The sequence below is a fragment of the Aythya marila genome, assembly GCF_965140915.1.
Source record: "Aythya marila genome assembly, chromosome: 11".
NCBI lineage: Eukaryota > Metazoa > Chordata > Aves > Anseriformes > Anatidae > Aythya > Aythya marila.
Window position 1 is genome coordinate 2,497,229 of NC_139052.1, and position 26,352 is coordinate 2,523,580.

Here is a 26,352-nt window from a genome sequence, read left to right on the forward strand (position 1 = left end):
CACCGAGCAACGCTCCTCTGTCAAGAGGAGCTGATAGGAAGATGCTTTGGTGCCTTTTACCCAAGCCTGCTGTGCTGTGCATGGTAGGCAGGAGTCACACTATGCAGAACCACAGGATTTGGGGCTTCTGGCATGCGCTGAGCTTTCTGTTCAACCCCTGTGTTTGCCTGGGGTGAGAAAAGCTTCAGTGCTGCTCAGAGCTGCCCCTAAACAAGCCCCTGCTCTACCCCAGAACACACCCAACCCCGCTCACCTGGCACAGGCCCCAGCTGAGGGGAGCTGGGTGGGCTGGGGCAGCCTTTATTGCCCTGGGGCAATCTGAGGCAGGGGGCCGCAGCTGCTGGGAGCTGGGTCACGGACACCCCAGGGCCCCCTCAGTGCATGGGGTCAGGGCAGCGAATGACCGAAATGACTCCTGAGAGAAGGAAACGTGGGGCAAGGCCTCGGCCCCAAGGCGCGCTGGGGCTGCTGAGCAAGTCCCTTGGGATGGCTTCTGGTGGGGAGGTGCCTCTGATTTGGGGAGGGGGCCTGCCCATCTCCCCTTCACACTTGTGCTTGCCCTGGATGGGGCCTGCTGGTGGTGTGAGGCCCGGCCAGAGGCGTCCCGTGCCCCTCTCAGCGTGGTGGTACAGTGAAGGCACATGGCAGGGCCCAGCCTGCAGGGGGTTCCAGAGGGAAAGCACTGTCAGCAGCGTGCAGACCGTCCATCCCCACACAGGCAGCTGATGCCATGATTTATGGGATGAGAATGAAGTTTTAATCCTTCTCTCAGTGCCACGACCCTGATTTCCACAAAAAGCTGTTAAATTTTGTGGCACTCTGCACTTCATTAGGGGCTGGGGAGGGGGGGGCTCAATGCACTGCTGGATCCCTCGTGGCGGGGCTGCCTCCCGGTGGGCAATCTCTGCGATCAGATCCCTGGGAAAAGACCCCGTGGGATTACAGGGAGCGGAGGCACTAACAACAGTGACAGGAAAGGAATACAATATCCCTTCGAACAATTAAATATTGATCCTGCGGGTCTGAGGCGGACTCCATCACACGAAAGGAAACACCTCTGTGAATTAGTCTGGTGACATCCATACCCTAAGACTGTATAAAGGAAACCGAGATTAGATGCTTCGCTTATTTTCTTCATTTTTTTTTTCCTCAATTAGAGAAACGCAGGGGATGGGTGCTCGGAGGGCTGCATGCAGCCCAAGGGGCCGCTTGTCCCCGCCGTGGGTGCCCCCACCTGTGACACCGTGAGCACCCCTGTGCTCGGGTGCTGCCCGGTGCCGGCACAAGGAGACACAAAAGGAGGCAAGAGATGGCTAAATTTAAAGTGCTGGAAAATCCAACCTTTTATTTACTACATTTTTGTGACTACATAAACGCTGAAACATTTTAACACTGAAAAGCATGATGACATCATCACTTGCTTTTTTCTTTTTTTTTTTCTTTTTCCTTTTTTTTTTTTTTTTTTTTTCCTTTTTTGCTTAGCAAACACAGCAGATGATATTGCACGGCATAAAGTGAGAACAGTAGCAAAGCTTAAAAAAAGTAACTGAAGGAAACCGTAACGCAGTACAGGAGATACTCAGAAACAAAGCAGGATAATGCCTAGCGCATCACACTTGTCGCTACACACAAAAATACAGAAGAAGAAGCGCTTGACTAGGAGAGAGATTGAGGAAATCCCAGCGACCAACCGCAACGGGGTGCAGCGAACGGTCTGAAATGCAGGGGCAACGCCTGAACCACGGCTGCTTCCCAACGGGTGAGCTGCGGGTGGCGGCGGAGGGGTCTCGGAGCGGGACCTCGCCTCCCGGGGCTGTGCGGGACCCCCCGCCCCCCGCCCCCCGCTGATTGTCTCGGGCGCCCCCTGCGCGGCGGCGGCTGGCGCGGGCGGGCAGCGGCCGCGGGGGGGCGCGGAGCTGCGCGGGAGGGGGCGGGGCCTAGCGGAGGGGGCGGGGCCTGCGGACGGGCGGGGCGCGGTGGGCGGGGCCTGCGGACGGGCGGGGCGCGGTGGGCGGGGCCGGCGGGAGGGGCGGGGCGGGGGGCGGTGAGGCCGAGCGGGGGGCGAGGGGTGGCAGCGCCCGGTGCCGCCCGGTGCGGCCGCTCGCCTCGTCCGCGGCACGGGAACGGCTCCACGCACCGAGAGAAGCCCCCCCGGGGACAACACGGGGGCCGGGGGTCGCGCTTGGCCTCCCCCCTCCGCAGGCAACGCAACTCCCGGCGCGGCACTGGTCTGTGCAGTGAAAGCAGACATTTAGGCCGTGCTGACCCGCAGAGCAGTGACCGATCCTGCATTTCAGAGCGTCTTTATTGCCCCATTTCAATACTTGAAGTATAAAAACGTATCTAGAAAGTGTAACTCCTGACCGAAAGCTCAAACCCTGCCCTTGTCCTTCCCTCCCTCAACCCCTCCGACATCCCCCAAACGAAAACAACAAACACCTGGAGCTTAACTACTGTGCATGGAAAGGAAATATTTACACCCATCACAAACCATGTCAGAACACCACATTCAGTTGAAACAGAATCTATTATTTACGCAAAATAAAACACAGGTGAGTGGCATCCTATTTTCTGTGCCATGATGCCACCGTCAGCTTTGCAGAATTATCATTGTCAGTACTCTTTTTCTTTTCAACTCAAAACTGCTTTTTCCCTCTGGAGCTGACCGGAGGGTGCGGTGGCAGTCCCCACGCGGGACGGGGACATTTCTGCCCATCCACCCGCCACCGCGCACCACGGCTCTGCCGCGGTCCCTGAGCCTGGGCATGTCCTGGGGAGGCTGGTGGCGCCGCATGGACCCCAACCCGTTCCCCCCGTCCCCCCTCCTTGCAGGGCCCGGCACCCGCGGGTGGCAGGGTGGCAGCCCATGGGCGCTGCCAGCTGGGCTGCCACTGCCCCCTGCCACCCTAGGCTGTCCCCCCGGGGAGGGAAAGCCCAGCGGGGGCCGGCCGTGGCCTTCCCACGAGCAGTGCCACCAGCCTCCGGCCAGCCGCTCTCCTGGGGCGCCCGCCCGCTGCTCGCGCTCCCCGTGCGTATGGCAAAGGAAAACAGAACTCAGCAAAGTCTCTCACAAATGCCAGTGCTTGGAAACATCAAACAACTTGGAAATTCTTTGGATGCGCGGGTCTTACCCGCAAAGGAACCTTTTCTATAAAAAAGATAAATAAATTAAAGGAAAAACGCGCTAATAATGCCTTTCTGCTTTCTAATGACAAAAGCACGACCTTGAAACACTCATTTTGGCATGTACAAGTCTGGGGGAAGGGAGGCCCGGGGGATAACCTGGCAGTGTTTGGAACACGCGTCGAAGTGCATGCCAAGACAAGTCTGAAGATACACCCTGCAGTCAAGAGAAGCACTCTCCTTCAGTTTATCTCAGCATCAAGAATGAAAAGATTGTAACATAAAGCTTTGGCCATTTTTGAATCTACTATATACAATTCGTTTTTAAACTACATAGTCATAAATTAAAGCAGTGATTAAATAAGCGTATACAAAATGTAATTAAATTAAAAATCACAGCACATTATAGAGAAAAAATAGGAACCATTTATCACAGCAGAGAATATTTTTTTTTTTTTACCCTGTGAAAAGAACATTGACTAGCAAACACAAAGCATCCAAACCGAAACAATAGAAATCAAAGCCATTTTTCCCTTTCTTGCATTCATTGCAAACAGCAATCTTTACCCACTTTGAAATATTCCCAGGAATAAGATCTTCCTTGAGCATATCAGAGAAGTTCTGCCAAAAAAAAAAAAAAAAAAAAAAAAGGAAAGAAGAAACCCGAACCCAACCACAGCAATAAAAAAGGAACATACAAACAAAACAACCCCTACAAAATAAATAAGAATTATAAAGCTTTTTTTAAGTAACCTTAACAATTATCAAACTAGTAAGTTCTGCCTTATCACATAGACTCTCTATACAACATAACCCTAACGATTTATTACTATGAGGTATTTGGAGGAATTGGTAAAAGCAATGCACGGCCTGTCTGGGCTGAGGGACTCACGCTGCTTGCAGGGGAAGGAGGAAGGAACCTTTGGTTTGTCAGCAAGAAAGTGGAAAAAAACATTTTCCTTTGGTATCAAAGAAAGTTTCATTGCATGGTTGCACGGCAAAAAGCACCACGGTGAAGAATTATTCCTTTTTTCATTAGTGGCCTTTCTAACAGGCTGAGGTATTCAAAGAGTATAAGGTGAGAGATAAAGAGGTCAACAGCGGTTTAACACTTTGGTTCAAGCAAGGCACTCGTCCTAGGAGTTTACAAAGTTTGCAACATGTTTGCCTAGAGCTTTATTATTAGTATCCTTATCATCGTCAGTAGTAGCAGTTGTAGTAAGAGAAGTAAGAATTCGTCAGGTTACCATCATTACTATTAAGGAGAAGACAAGTCTACACACTGAGTGGAGGTGAGGACAGGGTGGGAGGGACAGGGAGGTGGGGAGGAGGAGTTCCCTTTACAGACCGAGGCCGTGCATGAAAAATCTTTGGTATTCTTTGGTATCATCAATGTGATTAAAATCACCAATGGAAATCGAGTGAGGTAGCGTCTTTGGTTCACACTATAAATAGTAGATCTTTACACACTTTTTTTTTTCTTTTTTTTTTTTTTCTTTTTTTTTTTTTTTTTTTTTTAAACACGTGGAAGTAGCTATTCCTTACCTTTTGCTTCTTTGTCTTTAGCAAATAGTTACCAAATGTATTGTAAAGCTAACCACACCACAATAATAAACCAGAAGGCTAAGCAAAGTCTCAAAATTAGCCTCTGGACCTTTGAATGCACCCAAACGCAGCTGGATAGAAAAGGGTAAGTGCTTTCTCTTTGTTTGCTAAATGCATAGTTTTCATCCTTATGTACAAAGGAGGAGGAAGAGGAGGAGGACAGGAGGAAGAGTAGTAGAAAGAAGGACCGTTCCTCAGGGCTCGAGCGTGGCATGGCAGCTCGGGCGAGGAGGGCTGTCCCAGGGCTGCGGGAGGCCAGCGGTGCTGCGGGGCCCGGCAGCGGCACCCCGGCAGCGCTGCCACCACCACCGGCTCGCTCCGGACCCGGGGCGAGGCCCAGCACCGCTGGCTGCCTTGCTCTTGGTCACCTGGCTTTACCTGAGTAAGGAGAGGAGGACGAGGCCTCCGGGAAGCCACGAGGGGTCGAACCGAGCAGCGCTGCCGGCTGGGAGCCTTTCGTTTTCCCTGGAAAGCTAATGGTGCCGTTTAGGATGGGGATGGATGTGGAAGTTTCACCGCTCAGCCGGCCTCCCCGGGGGCTGTTAAGGTCAGCGCGGGCTGCCCTGCGGGCCAAACATGCCCGCGGGGCCACCCATGACTGACGCCCAGCCTCCCGATGCTCCCAGGCGGTTTCGGGTTCTGCTCCTCTCCTAACTGTTCCTGGCAGATTTTGAGGTCCTTTGGTTTTGGAATCTGAAACTATTTTCCAGTTTGTCAGGAATGAAGTCCCGATCTCACCCAAGTGACCGGGCAGACTAATGCTAAAGTGATGGAGACAGGACTTTCTGCGTGGCGTCGAGCGCAGCGCCAGAGAAGGTGGGCAGCCAGGAAGCCTCAGCAGCGGGCCCCGGCTGCTCGGCACCGCTCTGCCCAGGCTGCGGGGCATGGGGCCGGGCAGCGCACCCAGGGCACGGCAGGAGCCTTCCTGTAGCTGTTTGCTTCATGATTTGAACTCAATTAAAGAAAAGTGTGTTCTCGGTCTATTTAGAGTATGAGGCGCATATTGCTTAGGGGAAGAGTGGTTTTGTTCTTAATGGCTTAGGAAAAAAAAAATGTTTAGAGATACTTAAAAGGACATGTAAAAACAAAAGAAAACACTAGCACTTAAAATCTACAACTTGTGCATCAGTTTTGGTGTGTGTGGATATATGTGTGTGCATGTATACACAGACGCACCCACAGAAAAATGTGTGTGCCTGTGTGTATACACAGATCTACTCGGGGGCTTGTGTGGGTGGGTGTGTATCAGAGATCCTGAAATTGCATATTGGGTGCAAATTTAATGCTGGTATGAAAGTTCTCTTTGGTTTCAGCAAGTAGTCTCTAAAGACAATACAATGGAAATACTAAAAAATGTGTCAATGTACTTTGAATTTCCCTGCATTTTTAAATTCTCAAGTTTTAAATAAATAAGGCTTTCTTTTCTAAACTATAGGTACGTTACAAAGCAGTGTTTTGCTGGAAAAAACTTAAACATTAGTTACCACTGTCCTTTATCAATCTCACACTAATGAAACTGCATTCATAAGATACTTTATAGGTGAGCTTATTAATATTTGTCAATTATGCCTTGGTGGGAAAGGAACACTAAAAAGAAAGCTCGCTAAAATTTAAGGTAAGCTAGGGGCAGTAAAACATCACAGATTACATTTGAATAGATATTTGCTTTGCCATTCTTAAACTGGGTATAACATAGAAAAATGGGGAGAAATATCTGTTGCCCAAAACCTTGGTTTTATTTGACTTTATTTTAATAAAGAGATTTTTTCAGTTAAATTCTAAACACTTACTGGAAATTAACTGTATACCCTGAAACTTGACTAGACCCTGTCATCTTGGGAAATCAATGGTGCTACAAAGGTGCTCAACTTCGGTGTTGCTAATATTTGAGCGGGCTTCATCACCAAAACCTGCATTGTTGATGTTGTCTGGATTCTAGTTTACCTTGATTTTTTTTTTTCTCTCTCTCTCTATTTTATTTTATTTTTTTAAAAAAAAGGGTGTAAGTAAGATTACCTATTTCTAATCCTTTGGGCCTAACCTGCATATTTGATTACTTTGGAATTCTAACTAATAATATTACTACAGCAATTTGGAACACCGGTTAGAAATCTAACAGGCACATGTATGGTTTTTAAAGTCTATTTTCCCCTTACACTAAAATTTAATATGCAGATGTTGCATGCTTTACGTTTTAGTTTTATCGGAGTAGGGATGGGATGGTTTATCTTCTAAGGTTCTGTTAGCAACAGAGCAGTTAAAGCTTTTCAACTACAAATTTTAAACTATTTCATGCATTATCCTGATTAACAGATGAGCAAGAAAGAATGCACAGAACAAAAGCTCAGACTGCTGCCCACAGATATGAAGCCATGGAACAACAGGCTGTGCCTTGGTGTCATGGGGACTTTGCTACTGACTTCAGAGGAACCATAATTTGGCTTTCCAAAAGCACTCCTGGAGCTCCTGTCGGAGCTGTTCCCACCACCATCACCTTCTGTCCTACTGCTGTTTTCGATGGGAAAAGACCCCGAGCCTTCAAAGCTATCTCTATTCCTTCACCTAGGAAAGTCAATAGGTTAAAAAAATAAAGGGAAAAAAAAAAAAAAAAAAAAAAAAAAAGCAGCAGCTCACTAACGTCAATGAGCATTGATCAGGCACAGGGCCCTGTGGTTTTAGGTTTCCTCAGATTTTCTCATTTGTGTATTGTCTCTTTTGGGCTGGGGCGGCACGTGGGGCAGCACAGGCCGCCTGCTGCCACTGGCACCAGCGACGGATGCGGCCCCCGGCCACCGGCCCCCTGCCTGCCACTGCCCCACCGCTGCTGGCATTCTTTCTTGCCGATCGGGAAAAGAAACGATAGTGTGGTATTACTAATGGCAAATAACAGTCTTGATTACAAGTTTTTATGTGTTATACAGTTAGATTAGTTTATACCTATAACTCTACATAGTATTTTGTGTAAAAATAGCTTTGGAATATTAAAATCATTGCAATAAAATACCTGCAATATAATTATTAAATGTGTTCTTTGGTAGCTAGTCGATTTTTTATGGATGGAATAGTTTTCCTTTTTTAAATCTGAACATTCCTTAACAAACAAAGAGAATGCACTGGTTTAGGTACCATTCAAAATTTCTTTGCCTAGTTTGAACTTGTTTCCGGGCATCTTGCCGGGGAAGCTCAAACACTGAAACAGCAAAAATCACACTACCGTTCAAATGAATTCAGACGACTCCACGCCTTGCCGGTCGCGCCGCGGCACAACCCTCTCTGCAGACCAGCCCTGACTCAGTCCCTAACCACCGGCGTGTACACAGTACGGATACACTGCACACCTTCATGGCAATCGCTGTGGAAATGAAGAGCCATATCTGAAAAGATGTCCCTTCAATGACAAGAAATCACTATGCTCCAAACCACTAAACAGCCAAGAACGGTGAAGATGATCATGAACGAAGGTGTGAGACCAGTGGTCTGCTTCTCTTCTCTTTGTGTTCCACTTTGTTCATTCCATTTCGCTGTCTTCTTTTGTTTTATTTTTTTGCAAGTCGTCATCCTACTAAAGCGTGTGTCTTAGAACAAAGTCATAATGCAGGTGAAATAAGTCTTTGGTTTCTTTGGACTTATAAATAGCATTTTTTTTTCAAATAGTTCTAAGTATAAACCTGCTATCTTGAGGTCCTGGTCTGTCTTTATTTATTTATTTATTTATTTATTTTTAAAGCTTTTCCACCGAGGTTTAGTTCGTGGTTATTCCTTCATGCTTTGGTACAAGTGCTTGATGAAGAAGATGAGTTGCCTGAATTGGAGCTGCCCTCGTCTTGCCACTTATCCAGACTCCTCCTCCGTGCATTCATGAAAAAGTTGCTGACGGTGCTCAGCTCCAACCCAAGCTGCTGGGAAATGGTGATTTGTAATTCTTTGGACGGACGCTTATTTTCCTTGAATATTGCATGTAGAGTTCGACGCTGGACATCTGTGAAGACCAACCGAGGCTTTTTGGGGGTATTCCCTCTGTCCTTCCCGTGCTCTTGTTCTTTCCTCTTGCACGCTGTAAGAAAAGGGAGCACGGGTTAGAGAGGTCTTGCAAAGGAGTAAGTTACAACTAGGAAAAAAAAGTAACATTCACTTCAGCTTTCACATTTGGAAAAGATGTGTGACACGAGATAACACAGATACAAGTTACATACATATTTCATGGATCCACCAACAGGTACTCACATGAATCCAGGCTGCTGTAAGGTTTGTAAATGAGAAAAACAATTTGACATGGCCTTTCAGCCACCTGACTCTGCAATGGCTACTCTCACCCCTTGCAATGCCCATTTCACATATTTCATAGGCTTCTTGGGGTGAGAAGAGCCAGCCTGGGGGCCTGTTGCGTTCAGCTGAGGTCAGCAGGGTGCCTTCGATGTGCTACTTGGGAGAGGGTGCAGGGGGTGCAGAGCGCATTTCTTGTGGGGTGGGTGTAGAGGGTGCTGTGGGACAGGCAGGGAGCTGGCATGGGACAGGCACAAACGTGTCCCTGCAGTTTTGTCACCAGCTCCCTTGCATGGGCACAGCTCCAGGCCTGGCCCTGCTGGGCAGCACCCGCATCTGCATGGTAGGGCAGCCCCTAGGTTTACCACCTTGCTTTAATATGTGAACTAAATGCAAATTCAAAATTTTAAATTTTAATATATTATAAGCTGTCAAAAATGTAAGGAATTTACGTTAGAAAATGCTTTTATCATTGTCTGTTCAAACTCAGAACACGCTGTTACTGAGGCTAAATTTTGAAAATACCCATTAGTGCTGGGAGTTTACATAATGGCCCTACAAGGCTGAGTGGAAATTCACTGCACTCTTAAATCAGCCTTTCCCACATTTTTTGTCTTCATTATTTGTTGTCAATACATTTCTATATTTGTTTCTTTTTGGCTGAGAAAAAAACAAACTGAGAAAACGGGACCCTGTTACAGTCGTATAGGCTCAGATGGTTATGTATTTTGAAGAAAACAAACCACGCTTTGCCACACAGAACAAGGGTGTAGTAAATCTTCCCTATGAAATTTCACTTCTTTCCTCTCTCTCCCCTCTTCTCCCCCTCAAGCACTGTTCTACCCCACATCACTGCAGCGGCAATCTGAAATCTGCCTTGCAGATCACCTGCTCGGCAGAATCCGTGGGGCTGGAAGCATGGCTCCGAGTCCCCCGACAGCCTTTGACCGCCTGCCAGCTCATATTGTTAGCATTTAGCTAGGATAAAAGGTTTCCTTGGGAGGACAGATTGGTCTGTCTCACTTTCAAAAGAGTCTGAAGCTGTCCGTTTCCTCTTTTTTCCCTCCAACAATGTTCTTTAATGCTGATTTAGAGAGGTATTTCTGAAGAGAATATGGATGTTCTGTCTCTGTGTGTCTAGTCCTGACTTCCGTGGAGATCAGTGCTGGTCATATCAAGTATTTTGTGCAGCATCTCCACCTATCCCATGGATGTTGGAACAAAGACAGCAAATTACTTTACAGAGGTCCTTCCAACATCTTTCATTGCTACCGAGAGCCAGCGTTGGCACGAGGGTTTCATTGCCTGAGGAAAGTATAAAAATAGTCCCCCAGCGCTTGTACTTCCAGGAGCAGCAAGCGCACAGGGGCGGCAGCAAGGCTGCGGAGCCGCGAGGCAGCGCTGGGGCTGGGCAGTGCTGGGCGAGGCAGGGCTCACTGCCCGGCCTTCCTGCCCTCTCCACGCAGAAGCTTTTGAAGCGCTCCCTAACGATGAGCATCCCAGCTGCACGCCCCTTCATGAGCAATGACACATCGATCACATGGACTGAGGTGCCAGACTCGTATCTTCTATAGTTATTTTTATCTGGAAAGCTTTGAAGAGTACTTTGAAGATACATCCTGACCTCTGAAATGTGGTATCACTTTTGGGCTGAAAAACAGGTTTCTTCACACGAGCAACCCCTTGTGAAGTTAAGCTGGTGAACACACTGCAGGGATCAGGCTCTGCTGAAATAATTCTGCATCCTGATTAAAGTGAATGTCGATAACTCACAGGTTAAAAATATTATTGCAAGAACAGCTCATTAGTTATCAACCAATATTAGAAATGAGAAAACGAGGAGCGCAAGAGATATCAACAGTCTCAACTTTTCATACTCCTAAAAACTTGAGGCTCAGAAATTCCTGTAAGAGCAGCTGCAGGGCTCAGCTTCAGCGACTCTGCCCCTGCTAACAGGGACAAACCAAACCCATGCCACGTTTGCTGTGCCTAACAACTCGTATCTTCACACTGCTTTACGCCTCACTTTTTCTAAGACTGCACGAACTCCGGCTTTCACCTAGATGGACTGTCCAGAGGGGAGATCAACATTTTCCACACAATCCTAACTACACCAGCAGCACGATCCACGTCAGCATTGTGCGCTGCTCCAGCAGGAACCTGCACACCACAGATCACAGGCACAGCGGTAAGCACAAGGCTGGTTCAATTAGCTGTGTAAACCACGGGGGCTTCAATCACAAATGAGTACAAGCGTTCTCTGAAATCACAGAGAATTAAAAAAAAACAGCCATGTATTGTGAAACTAACTTGCTTATGATGTCTACCAGAGCTTGTGCTCATCTCCTGAAATTTAATGTTCCTGAATAATTGTTTAGCTAGAGAACTTCCCAAGAGTTACCAAATACTTTGTTCCTGAACTTCAGTTGTACCAGAGACCTCAGTTAGAGACCTCTGTGACTGGTGATACCAGACACATCCAGGTGATGGAGTACGCACTGAGTGGTTGAAACCCTGACTCCACTTTCCTACTGGTTGTCTGCCAGCTGATGAAGAGGAGAGGGGGACAAGACTCAACAGCACCCATGGCAGCATCGGCTGAATCCCTCCGGCTGCCAGCACAATGCCCACAGCCACGTCATGTCTTCAGACATGTAATGCACCATACTGGGCCACATGAGCACCTGGTTCATCTCAGCCGAGCCCACCAGAGGGCAAGCTTTAGCGTTGCCCAGTTGCTCCCTGGAGGTGCCGACAGGCAGCCACCCACCCCTTCCACCCCTTCCTCCTTCAGCACGGCGGCCTTTTGGCTTCTTAACAAACTGCCACCTGGGATCACTGGTTTTCTACGGCTCTGGTTTAGCCCAAAGCCTATCGAATAAGAAGTGCTTGTCCTCATGTCTAAGCTGGAGTTCGCCAACTGTGAACCAAGGACTAACCACTCCTTGGCTCAGGGGTGAGGACCGGCTCTGTGGCAGCTGGGGACCTCGTGTGTGCCATGGGGAGCACTGCAGCCGGCTGCTGCCTCCCAAGCACGGCGCGGCCCCACGCAGGCGGAGTGAGGCCACGCTGCGGCAGCAGGGCCTAGCACCTGGCTGCAGCCTGGCCCTGGCCCTGCTCAGCACTGCCTGCAGACCCTTCCTTGTCCCGGGCAGCTGGTGACACCTGCCAAATCTGCAATGCAAAGCTTGTTCCTGTTCCAGCTCCGCTCCTGCTAACGTTCCTGAGCGGCAGACTGAGGGCAAGGCTTCCCGATAGGCATAATTGTTCAAAGAGCTCTTGCAACGGCGCTGCCAGGCCTCCTCCTGTGAGCAGGAAGGGTGGATCCCACCTTTCATCTTCTGTCTTGTCCAGACCCAGGAATATTAATAGCACTTAAAAATAAATAATGGTGATAATGAAAAACCGTAATAGGGTTTCCTGACGATCGTTTTCCCTGCATTGGAGCCAATCAATTTTAATAATAAATCATAGCTTCGAGCCTGCCAGAGAACAAATGTACACCGCGGGATGAAACACTCCAACGTGAGCGTCTGTCCAGGCGGGCACAGAGGACGGGCAGACAGCAGGGCCGTCCCCCTTGGTGTCCTGGCCTGCAGCAGGAAAATGGCGGCGCCGGCAGCACCCGGCCTCTGGCCAGGCCCTCCTCTGAGGCAGGCAAAGGTGGTCGCTGAGGCCAGTGGCTTCACAGACACCAAGCGCACCCTGTTTGGGAAAAACACCAAAGCCTGTCTTTGAAACCACACACCGAGATAAGGATTTTATGTAGCGGAAGATAATAAAAGTAAATTGTGTTGATGTCCTTCACAGGCACCTGCCCTCTCACACAGCACAGAAGCCGAATTCAGGAAGCAGTGCTCCCGGCGGCGTGCGCGTCTCCACAGCATGGCACGGCTGCACCCTGCTGGCCCCACGCAGCCACCCTGCCCTCTGCCCTGTGCTGTCCCAGCTGAGCGCCGTGCCTTGCCAAAGAGACTTAAGAAAGCCTAGTTAAAACATATCAAAGCAGAGTATAAGGCAAAAGTCACTCTGAGTCTGGCAACACGTGCAGATATGACAATGTAACATTATCAGTGCCAGAAGGAGCCTTATAAATCCACTGCTGAACTCTGGCCTCTCCCAGCCACTTCCATCTTCCTCTGCCTGGAGCAACAGATATTTTTGACACTCGCAATTCTCCTGATACAGTCCATCAATCTATTTTTGTCTCCCTTTGTTCCTTCTGAGTTGCCTGAGGGATCTGGCTGAGTTAACTTGCCGGGGCTGGCAAGGCCTGTACACCTCCTTATGGCCCAGCTGGTGGTGGGCAGCACAATTCCTGCAGTCTCACCACTGCCATGGCACTGTTTATCAGCATTTTCCTCCAGCGCGTGGCTGGCCCGACTGCCTATAACACGATAGGACCCATCCTGTGCTTGCAGGGGAGGGGACGATCACAATCGCTATGAAAATGCTCTAATTACATGCTTATGCTGGAAGAGAGATGAGGGTGCTTTGCCTGCCTGTGACGTGAACCGCTCTGCTCTGTCCTTCTAAAAGTCCAGACCACAGTAAGTGCAGGTGTTAACCCTGACACCTGATCTAGTCTTTCATCCCTATGGGGTGGATTTCTTCTTAAAATGCCCCTTTCAGGATGGCTCGTGAACTTTGAAAGATCACATACCACTGAGATGGGGAAGAGCAGCCACTTGGACAAAGCCCAGTAAAACTTCACTATTTATGAGCATTGTATTTGCTTCAGACAGGTGGCTAAAAACAAACAAACAAAACAAAAACCAGCATTATGCTTCTCTCACAGACTCCAGTGCAAGGTTCCCAGGAAGTAGCAGGGGAGTTTACAAGCTAACAGCTTCACAGCTGTGAGCTGAGAGCAGTCACCCTTCCCCAAGAAACCCCAAGAAGGGATGCAGCCTGGCTCTAACAGGTGCCAGCAAAAGCTTTGCATTCTGCATATGACATAGGAGAGACGAGGAAGCACGTATTAGATTGACTTGAGAGAGCTCTCAAAGCTTTTGTGAGCTTTTGCCCCCTCCTCTTGCAAAGGCAAATCATTTAGCTGTCCCAAGTTCATGCCTACAGGACAGGTCTTGGAGACATAAAAAAAACCTTTAAGAATTTCCTCTTTAAATGCATTTTCTAATTTTTGTTGTGTCAGGTCTATGGAGCCTGGGACCTGCCTGAGCTGCAGTCTGAACTGAGACCCTGCAAATTTCTTTCTAAAGCATCTATTTCTTGTTTTGAAATGTCACAAAACACCCAATAACATTTTCAGAGAATGAAAAGTCTTCACCGATACAAGCTAGAGTATCCCAAGGGATATTCCTCTGAAGGAGGCTCTACCTTTGGGTGGAGAAGGCAGCAGGATTTCCACAGGAGACTAAAAGGACTCCTGTGTAAGGACTTTGGACATCAGAGATAGTCCTAATCACACTGGCTGCAGGAGCTCAGTGGAAGCAAGTAGCCAAAAGTTTATGGTAAATTCATAGTGATGATAATACATAATGAAGTGTGATAAGCTCTATCCTTATCATGAGAAAAACACCTCCGGAGCATGCAGAGAAGCACACAAATAATGGATCTTTCTTAATCATCAAAAACTTTGTATTTTGGGAACATGCGAACAAGATTAGCAGCCTGTCAGACATGTTACCTGACCTCTGACTTCCCCACATGAACAAAAAGCAGGCAAATCCGTTTGGTCTGGATGGACAGCTCCAGCTCCATGTGTCACTCACCCTGCATAGTACTGCCCCTGCATGCCCCGTGCCTTCGATGGGCCCTGGCAGACGGGATCCCTTGGGCACAGTGCTGTATGCGCAGCTCATGGCCACGTGCTCCATGGCAGCAGTCAGCACAGATGGACCCCCAAAAGCTTCCAGCCATGGCAGGACAAGGCCTGCCCCTTGCGCTTGATGAAAGCCCACACAGGTGACACTGGCTCCCTGAAACTCTCCCCTTTCATCTGAAGAGAACACAGACTATACCGAAGTGTCTGAACACACACTGAGTGTCCTCGTATCCCTCCTGGCACCACTCAGCATTTTGTCTCTCTGGGAATTTGCATTCACGCTTATTCAGAGTGTGGGTGTCTCTGTCTTCTCAGAGGTCATTTGATGTGGATCTTACTTCTCTGCTGCCACAGCCAGGCAGCATTTCCCTGTTGTTGTTTCACAATGCAAGAGGAGTTGAATCCATTTCTATATGGGAAGTTCAAAGAAGGACAGCAGTTTGTCAACATAAAGACCCCAGCAGAGACCGTGACTGGCAAACATCTCACTGCTGTGTGCTGTATTAAAATGGGTGACCTTAATTTGCTGCCGCTGGAATAATAAAAGGAATCTAAGTCATGCTGACTCAATGCGTTGGGAAGCTGCGGTTTCCACAAACTTATGGTGCTGATGGGTCTGTAACCGCTCGCATGAGCTGACATTGCCACTGCAGGACCTGTTGCTAAGTGGATCAATCAGGGCAAAGCACCCGATCGTCCTGCGATATCATTTAAAGCAAACGTTTCATTTCTTTCACTGGGTCCTTAGTTAACCATATTACCGTGACAAATATTTCTTTGTCTAGCATAAGTAGTTAGGATTTAATCACTTTAACGGCATCTTAATTACCCCAAATGAATTGAAAGGACATTTAATAGCAAAGATTAAATTGCCTTAATGAACGATTTCTGTGACTGCATCAATATTTTAATCACGTTAGCGCTTCCCGACGCGCCCACGAGCGCTGGCGGCGGCCGGCCCCTGGGTGGCGACCTCTCCTCGCCGCTGCTGCGCCGCGCCGCACCTCCCCGCACCGCACCTCCCCGCACCGCTCCGCTCCGCACCTCCCCGCACCGCTCCGCACCTTCCCGCACCGCTCCGCACCTCCCCGCTCCGCACCTCCCCGCGCCGCACCTCCCCGCACCGCACCTCCCCGCACCGCTCCGCACCTTCCCGCACCGCTCCGCACCTCCCCGCACCGCTCCGCCCCCGTTAACGATTTTTTTACATGGGAGTCGCACCGGGCCCGCCGCCCACGGGCAGCTTCGCATCCTCTCGTTCCCGCCGGGTGCGGTGCCGCCGCTGTCCCCCCGCCCCGGGGTTCTGCTGCTGCGGCCCCGTCCCGGGGCGGTGGAGGCGGCGGCATCCTCAAAACCCTTCCCCGGGACGTCAAGGGCCAGCAAGGTGCGCTCAGCAATCCGGGCGGGCGGCTGCTCGGGCTCGTGTCCCAAGGTCCGGCCCCGCTTCCCCTCCGCTGCTTTTGAAGCCCTTGGTCACTTCCGATGATATTCAGAGAGCCAGAAATTAAGGAGAAGAACGCCGGGGAAGTAAAACCGAGTTCCTACACCCGGGGGCACCAGGGCAGCCGGGTGCGGGACCCCCGCAGGCAGTGCCACCGAGCTCTGAAAACATCCAGGAAAGGACCGGCCGCCCCGCAACTTCTCTGCCGGCCTCGCTCAGGAACTGGCCCCTTGTTCTCCGGTTTACCGCCGGGGGCTGTTGCGAGCAGCAGCTCTCCGGGGGCGCACAGCCCCTGCAGCCCCCCACGCAGCTGGCACCTGCCACGCTCCGACTGCCACTGGGGCTGCGCCCGAGGAGTGACCAGGGAGCGTTCCTGCTGCCCTGAAACGGGAAAATCCCAAATACCGTTAATCTAATATTGCTTCTACGAATCGTTCTCTTGGCATCACGAAGCTGACTTCCTCATACGCGAATGGCTCGGGTAAGGCGCGTTTTGGAAGAATTTCAGCAAGAACCGATCTCTTCCCCATCAGTATACGATTCATCCAGATGGATTGATGGTCGAAATGAAAATCAACATTTATCGATTTGATCGTGCAGGAGTGCAGTAGTCACGGAAATAGCCGACGGGGTGCCACGCTAGGTCCTCCCTCGACACTCAGGAAAAATTGCGCCTGTGCCCGCACTCATCTGATGAAAGCCACGAGCACTTCAGCAACAGCTCCTGAGCCTGAGTCCCTTCGGTGTGCCTCGCAGAGAACCCTTGCGCGGAGGGTGCGGGGATCCTCCTGCTACACCGGGGACGGGCGAACGCTGCCCGAGACAAAGCCCGAGCTGCCTTCAGGAACGCACCACCGCGGCCTTCCCAGCCCGTGCATTTCCAGCCGATTTCGCACCTCTCCAGCAGCTCCCGGCTGCGTAAAGCGGCGCTTGGCAGATGCCGGCTCCCAGCTGCGGTGCCCCGCGGCTCCTCGGCCCTGCTCACGGAGCGTCCTGGCCCGCCTGGCGGGGCTCGGGGCGGCTGGGAAAAGGCTTCGGTTTCCTCTGCCGAACGTTCCCAGCCGGGGCGCCCGCTGCCCGGGGGCCGAAGGCTCCGCTTCCCAGGCACTCGGGGAGCGCACCGGGCCGGGGACCGAGCCCTCCGGGGGCCGCCGCTCCGCACACAGCCCGAGTGCCCGGGGCCGTTAAGCATCACCGACGGGGCCTCTTCCCCGCTGCAGGCGGCACGGAACCCCCCGGCCGTGCTGTACCGTGCCGTGCCGTGCCGTGCCGTGCCGTGCCGTGCCGGCGGTAACTGTCCGCAGTGCTGAAGCCGCCGCGGGCCGCGCCGCCCGGGCAAGCCGCGAACGGGGCCGGGGCCCAGAGCTGTCCCGGGAGCCCGCACCGAGGCGCCCCGGCCCCCTGCGTGTCCCACGGCCGTGTCCCGGCCCGGGGGAGCCGCCGCTGCCCGGTGCGGGGGCCCGCTCCGGCGGCGGTCAGTAGATGGCGCAGAGCCCCCGGGAACGGGAGGCGGCGGGAGCCCGGTGGCACCGGGCGGCGCGGGCAGACGGGGCGGGAGCGCTTCCGAGGCCGCTTTGTCCAACTGGCAGCGAGGGTGGCAGCGGGGAACGGGGCCCGCCGGGGTCCCCTCGCCACACGGCGGGGAATTCCAGCAAAGGGCCCGGGGGTGCCGGGACCGGGCAAAGAGGAACGCGGCTCCCCGCTGCCCGGCCCCGCTCCTCCACCCCCCGCTGGGCAAACATTAACGAAGGGCAAACGCCGTGCTGGGCGAGCGGCCCTCAAGCAATCCCGCAGCAAGGCCGCTCTCCGCCCCTCGGCCCCGGCACCTCGCTCCGGGTCCAGCACCCGCGGGCCGGCCGCGGCCACGGCCTCTGCCCCGGGGTGCGGGCGGCGAAGCCCCCGGTCGCTGCCCTCCGCTCCCCCGGTGCAAAGGCACAGCCCCGCCGGTGGCCGTCGGACGGGCTCTAGCGAGGCGCTCGCGGCCGGCCCGCTGCTGCTGCTGCTGCTGCTGAGGCCGGGCGGCAGCGGGGCAAGAGGGGCGGGCGGCGCTCCTTAGATTTCATACTTAACGTGGGAAACGCTCTGATTGCCGTATCGATTTCCTTACAGTTAATTTGGTGAGGATTTCTCGCCGACTTCCCAGCCTTCGCTTAAGCCGAGATTTAATTTGGGCGGGAGGAAGGAGAAGGGGAGGGAGGAAGGGACGCGAGCTCGGCAGCCGGCAGCCAGGCCGCAGAAGCCCAGCGAGCAGCCGGGCCGAAGGGAGCCGGGCCGGGCCGGGCCGGGCCGGGCCGAGCCGCCCCCCTCCGAGCCCCGCCACCTGCTCCCCGCTCCCACCGGCCCGTGCCGGGCTCGGGAAGCCCCCGTCGCAGCGGGAAGGGCCGGCGGAGGCGGCTCCTGGGGCTCCCGCTCCCTCTTTTTGTCGCCTGCTGGAGCAGCGAGGCCGGGGGGGCTCTCGGAGCCCCCTGCCCCGGTCCCCTCGCTCAGCACCGGGCACTCCCCGAGGCCCTCGGGCAGCGCCTTTCCAACGTCTCCCGGCTCGGCGCGGCTGGTTTTCTCCCGCACTAGAGGAGCCCGATTTGGCCTTCTTTATCCCTCCCTTGTCACCTCCTCCCCTAGAAAATAACCCGAAAGAAACCCACTCCCGAATCCCAGTAGGCTGCGGGAGGGCCGTGCGTTTTCTTTGAATTGCATTTATTTTTCGGGATCCCTTCGCTGCCCTTCCAAATGTCAGCAGAGGCGGGGGGAGGGCAGGAAGAATAACTCAGAGAGAAACGGGCAAATGGATAAATATTCAGCGACGAAGGGGGAGCGAGGGGGGACAGACAAAGGAAAAGAGAACAGAGAGGGGAAAGAAGATGGGATGAATAAGATGGAGGCTGGAAGAGGTCAGCTTTGCAATTAGCAGTTCTGCTTACATTTCAAGAGACAGCCAGGGAAGTGTCAAGACCTCAATCCCGCTCCCATGTAACTACCAATTTTTCCTCTATTTGTCGGAGCTTCTGTAATCTGGGAGGTAGGAAGCCCCCAGGGATGGCTGCAAGGGGCCAGTACTCGACATAAAGCGCCGGGCAGGAGCGCGGGGCCTAAACCCCCCGGGCTGCGCTCCCCTGGCCGCCTCCCGGCCGCTGCCTGCGGGCGCTGGGAAGAGGCGAGGGCTGCGGGGCTGCGCCGGGCATTTCTCCGCCTGCTGACGCTCCGAGCGCCCGGGAGCCGGTTATAACGGGGACGGGAAATTTAATTCGCGTCGGCTGGAGTCACTGCTGGCGTTTCGCGTTGCTGTTCCCGCCTCCATCCCCGTCGGGGCGCGTTTCCGCCCCGCGCGGGATGCTCCGTGCGGGGGCCGCGGGCCGGGCAGCGCCTCGAGCGGGGCGGGGCGGGGCGGGGGCGCGCTGCGGGGGCCGCCCCCATTGGCTGCGACGCGGCGCTATGCAAATGAGCACGTGCTGCGGGGGCCGCGCGAGGCCGCGCTGCGGGGCAGCCCCGGGGCCGCGCTGCGGGGACCCCCGAGCACGGGCGGCCCTCCCCGGCCCCCCCCTCCCGGCCCCGGGCTGCCGGCCCGCTTTAGCCCCGGGGAGGCCGCTTGTCTGAAGCGCCAGCTGTCGGGTCGCAGCGCTAAGGGGAGGCAGAAGAGCAGGATGTTGTCTCCCTAGACGTATTGCCCGGAGCCGTGAATGGCAGGGTGGCGGGAGGAAGGGGGCGGTTTGGGGGCGCAGTGGGTCTCCCCGGACCCCGCAGCGGCCGCCTCCGTCCCAGCTCTTAGCACCGCCCCGGCGGGGCTGGCAGCGCTCCCCGGCCGGCAGCGCCAGGCAGGGGATGCCAGCAGGCTCCGAAGCGGGGGGTTGTTCCCAGTATCGATCTATGCAAATGAGGGGAGATTCAGGTCGACCGAATTGTCGTAAAAATACACGCCAAATCGAAGAAAGTTCGCCTTAGCAATCGTTAAGGGGATATCGGAAACACAAACCCCGTCCTCCTCTCTCGGATAGCACCAGCCAGACGAGGGTTTTACCCCTGGCGGGGGCTGGTGCTGAGAAAGGAAGGCGGAACGGGCATTTTCTGCGAGCTCAGACCTTTGAAACTGACTCCGCAGGAGTGGAAGCCAAAGAGAGCAACGTCCTCCACCAGCCAGCACCGGCAGGGACGGCCGCGGCACGGGGGAAGAGCGAGATCCCCGCCGCGTCCCCTCCCCGGCACCGCTCAGCCGCAGCCAGGCTGCGGGCACGGCCGGGGCCCAGCCAGGTCCCAGCCGACCACGAGGCGGTTCCCAGTTCCCCCAGTTCCCACCGTCGCGCCAGCCGGAGGCGCAGGGACGTTTGTGCGTTTGAAAGAAGAAAGATATTTGGCCCTTCCCTTATTTTTGTCTGTGAAACGGATCAGTGACCCCGGCTCCAAGTCGGATCGACTGTCTCGCGTTCTCCAGGGACAAATTAATGGAGACCTATCACTTAATTAACAAACCCTCACTCACGGCATATTAAACTCGGGCTCTGCACGGGGAGCACACGCTGGCGGGCCTGGGGAGGAGGCGGGAGGAGAACGGGTACAAAACAGGGCGGAAACACATTTTGCTCCTTCGGGTCTCCGAGCAGACAATACCGCCGCCGTGCCCCCCGAGCACACCGACCCCGCAATCGCTGGGGTGTTTCGAGGTCCTGGAGCGAGGCGGGGACACCACCCGGATCGCTTCTCTCGGGCAGGGGAATCAGCAGGAAAGCCGAGCTCCAGGGGCTAGTGCTAATTGCGACCGGTTCCAAACAAATAATAACCTAACGACCCTGGCCAACAGCGTTTCTGGCCGCCTCTCTCTAGCCGCCGCTCCCACGCCAGGCTCGCCGCGTTTGCGGGGACATCGCCGCCCCCGGGCACCGACCCCAGGCGCGGACCGCAGCCGGCCCCGGCCCCGGCCCCGCCGCACTGCCCGCGGCTCCGGAGCTCGCTCCCCTCCGGCGGCGCGGCGCGGGGCTCCCCGCGACCCCCGGCATTTGTCCGTGCCCCGGCCCGGGTCCCCGCTCCCGGCCCGGCCGCCAAACCAAATATTTCCTCCTCGACCGGCGCTGGGAACGGGACAAGGAGGTTAACGGCGAGCCTCCGGGCAGGCGGGCTGCGGGCCGCCCGGGCTCGCACCCGCCGGCTTTCGGGGCCGCTTCCCCGTGGCCGAGCCCGCCGCCGCCGCACCTGCCGGGGAGGGACGCGATCGGGCGGGCGCCCGGCCCCGGAGCACGGCGGACACCGAGCCCCCCGCCGCCCCGCCGGGAGCCCGGGGCCGGGGCCGGCTTTGTGCACGGGGCGGCCCGGGCCGCTGCTCAGCGCCGGCCCCCCCGGGCCGCAGCGGGCTCACCTGCCAGCCGCAGAGCAGACATCCGCTGAAACTCCGGCTCCTGGAGCCACTTCCACATCCTGCGGAAGGTCTCCCGGCCGGATTTGAGCTTGCTCCAGGGCTTGGGGTTCCTCAGCAGGTCCGAGAGGGTCCCTTGAGAGCGGCACAGCACCCGCTGGGCGAAGATAGCCTGGGGGATGCTGTACCGCTTGAGCTCGGTGGTGATCCTCTGAGCTACTTCTTTGGTATTGATTTCTTCCATTTGCCCTGAATTACTTCCACTGTTGACCTGCGAACCGGTTACAGAAGGGTTTTGCTCCCTGGCCGAGCCCAGGATCTGCCCGTGGCTCTGGGCGTTCAGGTGGGCATGGGGGTGGTGCGGGATCCCGTTGATAGGCACCATGCCGGCGGAGGTGGGGGTGAGGTGTTGGTCGCCGTGCCTGGCTAACATGGCGGGGTGGTGGGCTTCGAAGCCGTTCGGGGTGAGCATTTTCTCGGCGGGCATGGCGGCGCCGGGGTGAGCGTAGTGGGGCAGCCCTTGCTGGGAGTTGTGGATGCCGCCCAGGCCCGACCCGGACAGCGGAGAGAGGCTCTGCCCCATGCCGGCGACATCCTTGTGGTAGGGGGTGTAGAGGTTGTTCACGGACGCCAGACCCCTCTCGTCCCGCATGAGCGTGAAGCTGCCGCTCACGTTGCCCGGGATCCGCTGGTGGGGGTGGTGGTGGTGATGGTGGTGGTGGTGGTGGTGGGGGAACTTGTCCGACACCGTCGAGATGGGAGGCAGCGGCTGCAGCGGGGTCAGCGTGGTGTAGGTGCTGCTCATGCTCATGCCGGGGGGGGTCTCGCAGGCCATGGTCATGGTGGGGTGCAGGGGCCCGCTCAGCCCGTGCTCGGGCGGCCGGTGGTGGTGGTGGTAGTCGCCGCCGTCGAGGATGGCCGCCATGCCCATGGGGCGCGGGTGGGCCGCCAGCTGCCCGCCGCGGTGGGCCACGGCGCCGCGGTGGTGGGGGCTGCCGCTCAGCAGCTCGGCGGCGGCGGGCACCGGCTCGTGGCTCACCCCGTGCAGGTCGCCGATGTTCTCCATCGCCAGCTGCGCGTTCATCGCCGGGCGTGCGGCCGGCCGGGCGGCACGGCCATCTGCGGCGCGGCCCGGGGCTCCTGGCGGCGGCCGCGGGACGGCGGCGGCGGGGGCGGCCGCGGGAGGGGCTCGGCGCTGCTGCCGCTGCTGCTCGGCCGCCCGCGGTTAAATTTTGGTTGGTGGTTTATTGGATTTTTTTTTTTTTTTTAATGGATTTTTTTTTTTTTTTGGTGGATGACGGCGCCGGATCGCTCCTAGGGCCCCCGCTCTCTCAGGACGGGCTCCGCAGCCGCGGCGGGTGTGCGCCCGCGTCCCTCGCCGCCCCTGCCCATGGCTCCCGGCGCGCTCCCCGCCCGCGCACCGCCACCGCCACCGCTCCTGCTGCAGCCGCGGCGCCCCGACCGCACCGGCCCGGCGCATGCGCGCGGCGCCCCCCCACGCCCCCGGCCCCGCCCCGGGGCCGGCCCCGCCCCCCGTGACGTCACCGCCCCTATTAAGGAGGCGAGCCCCGCGCGCGGCGCCCAGAGCCGCGGCCCCGCCGCCCCCGGCGCGGAGCGCGCCCGCGCCCCCCCCACCCCCCCCACCCCCCAGTGCCCTCCCCGACGGGGGCTGCCGGCACCGCCCCCCGGTGCCCCCCTGCGGGGACAGTTCCCGTTATCCCGGCCCCGCGGGGGGCGGTTCCCCCTCCCCTCACCCCCGCCCTGCGCCCCCCGCGCCGCGCCCGGCCCCGCAGGGCCCGCTCCGTGCCGCCCCGTCCCGTCCCGTCCCGTCCCGTCCCTTTGGCCATGGTTTTTCTCCCAAAAGAAAGAGCGGCAGGAGGAGGAGGAGGAGGGGAGGGAGGGGAGGGGGCGCGCACAGCCTCCCGCCGCCCCCCTGGCGAGCCGAGGTGCCTTTATGCGGGGCGCACGGGCAGCTGTGCCTTTGTCCGCCCGGGGACAGCGCCGAGCCCCGCCGGGCTGCGCGCAGCCTGTGCGCGGCGCCGAGCTGGGGGGGGCCGGGGCCGGGACAGGGCAGGGCCCCGGGAGGACCCCGTGTCCCGGTGCCGCCCCGGGATGGGCACCTGCGGGGGGTCCCCCTGGGCCTGGGCTACCGCCGGCCCTCGGCGGGCTCGCAGGAAACTTTTCTGTGCCTGGAGCGCTGCGTGCGCGGCCCGCGGAGCGGGCGGGATCGGGGCTGTTCCCCTAAAAATTCAGGGTTCCCACAGCCCGTGCGGTTGTTTCCCGGCGCTAAACCCTCTGCACACCTCTGCGCGCTTTTGTGCTGGAGCTGGGGCCGCCGAAGCACCTCGCCGGGAGCCGCCCGTTACTCACCGCCGTTCGTTCTCCCGGGCTGCCCGAGGCTCCGCCGCGTTTTATTTTACGCTAAAAAATACCTCCGGGTCCCGCACCTCTCCTGCCTCTCCGATCAGTCCCCCATCCCCAGACCCCTCTCCACCTCCCTGAATTTAGTTAATGTTAACGTTAACAACGTCGCAATTTCTTCTAGTGAGGGATACGTAAGGAAAGGTGTAGCGGCGGCTCAAGCAAAAATAGCCCTGAAACGCAATTAGTGGTCTCAGGAAACATTTGGGGTAAAATAAAACAAAACAAAACTATCCAGAGCATTTCGCCACCGCGACGAACGGCTGCGGCTGCTTTCCAGGCCAAGGCGAGGTGATGTTACGGGTCTAATCGAAACGCTGTCAGCTTCTTCATTGCCGACATCTGCATACAGGTTACCGCGTAATGAAAAATATTTCATCTCCACGCGTTTAACGGTTAGTTGTCAAAGCGAACATGATAGCGAATATGAGGCACTCCCTCGGATTTGTAGGGAAGGGCAGCATCCATTTTTCCCCAGGAAAGGTTCACCCCCACACCCGGCCTCAATTTCGGGGGTCCCTGGCCACACCGCCTCTGCCCAGGGGTGCGACTGCGGATCTCAGGCGATTCCCGGCCACCGCTCCGCAACCCTGCCTGCATCTTGCCTTCCCTAAAGGGCTTTTCCCCGTTACTCTTAGGGGCGAGCCTCGCAGCAAAATGCCCCGGCGTGAAAAAGCCGCCGGTGCTGGCGCACAGGAGCGGGGTCCCGTGGTGCTGCGGCCCCAAGACGGCGCCTGGGCACGGTTGGACCGCCGGGAGCCCCGGGACGCCGCCGAGGGCCCGGGGCAGCCCCGCCAGGCCCCGCAGTGCCCCGGCTCTAAACGCCGCCGCTGGGGCCGCGGGGCCGTCGGGGCGGCCCGGCCGTGGGCTCCCCTCGGAGCGGAGCCTCCCGGCCCGGCGGCGGAGAGGGGAGCGCCGGGAGGGCTCATTTCGGTGCTTTAATCAATTCCTGCTCGTGCAGCCAAGTACCGTATATTTAACAGAGTGATCGTTACCGCCCTTAAGTCTTTATTTGATCAGCAGGTACTCAGAGCGGACTTAAAACGCAACTTTGCTTGTTTGAATAGCGGTGCGTGCGTGTGTGTGTGTGCGTGTGTGTGTGCGTGTGTGTGTGTGTCTGTGTGTGTGTGTGTGTGCGTGTGTGCGTGTGTGTGTGTGTGTGTGTCTGTGTGTGTGTGTGTGTGTGTGTGTGTGTGCTTTTTAAAGCCGAGCTGATGGGGCACGGGGACGGCCCCGAGCTCCCGGCCGGCGCCGGCACACGCGGCGCGGCCCCGACGGGGCGGCCTGGCCCCGGGCACCGGGGAGCGCCCGGCGGGGCGGACACACACCGGGCGGACCGGGCATGGCGCTCCTCTTCTTCTTCTTCTTCTTCTTCTTCTTTCTTCGTCTTCGTCTTCTTCTTCTTCCCCTCCCTTCCCATTTCCTTCTCCTTTCTCTTTTCTTTCTTTCTTTCTTTCTTTCTTTCTTTCTTTCTTTCTTTCTTTCTTTCTTTCTTTCTTTCTTTCTTTCTTTCTTTCTTTCTTTCTTTCTTTCTTTCTTTCTTTCTTCTTTTTTTTTTTTTAACTTATTTTCCTTCCTTCCTTCCTTCCTTCCTTCCTTCCTTCCTTCCTTCCTTCCTTCCTTCCTTCCTTCCTCCCTCCCTCCCTCCCTCATTTTGGGGTGCATGCCGCCGCTGTCGGCCCCGGCCCGGCCCCGCGCCCCTCTCCCTCCCTGTCCCCGCTCCCCCAGCGCGGTGACAGCTTGCGGCGGCCGCGGCTGCCAAGTCCCCTCGCACGGGGAGCGTGTCAAAGGTGACGCTCGGAGGCTCCCAAAGCCAACAGCTGCCGGGGGGGATTAACTTTTCCAGACTTTCCCCTGTTGAGCTTCTTGGAAACTTGCTTGGTGACAAAAACATATACATCTGTCACGGGCCAGGCAGAGAAAAGAGGGCTTTAAAGGCTGGGGCAAGCGGGGGAGGGCCGGGCATTCAGGGCAAGCTGCGGAGGGCGGGGAGAGGCGGGGGGCTCGCTGCGGGTGCCAGCCCGGGGGAGCGCAGGGCCCGGGCGGGGGGTCCGCCCCCGCCACCCCCCCCAGCAGCCCCGGCCCCCGGCTCTCGCACGGAGCCGTGCGCCCGGCCCCGACGGGGCGAGCAGGGCCACGGCTCCGCGCCCCGTTCCGGCCACCCCCGGCCCCCTCGCCTGGCCAGGGCGGCAGCTGAGTCCCGGGGGAGCCGCGGGCAGCCCGGGAAGCGGCGGCTGGGCTCGTCCCGGCCCCGCCAGGCAGCCCCCACTGCCCGCCCCAGGGCGCCGGGCTGCCGTCGGGCCGGGCACAGCCCGCTCCCCGCCGCCCGGGCTCCCGGCTTCGGGGGCTGGAGGGCTCGGGGGGGTCCCTCCG

The 26,352-nt window shown here is 56.4% G+C and overlaps 1 protein-coding gene across 1 annotated transcript; it reads right to left on the reverse strand.

The window, feature by feature from the left end:
• Positions 1-2,989: 2,989 nt before the first annotated feature.
• On the reverse strand, positions 2,990-22,963 carry ONECUT1 (one cut homeobox 1). The gene is made up of 2 exons (XM_082768763.1): positions 21,562-22,963; positions 2,990-8,782 (listed from the first exon to the last, which is right to left on the reverse strand). The coding sequence occupies exons 1-2, from the start codon at positions 22,640-22,642 to the stop codon at positions 8,490-8,492; spliced, it is 1,374 nt and encodes a 457-aa protein (XP_082624889.1). The 5' UTR covers positions 22,643-22,963; the 3' UTR covers positions 2,990-8,489.
• Positions 22,964-26,352: the final 3,389 nt, after the last annotated feature.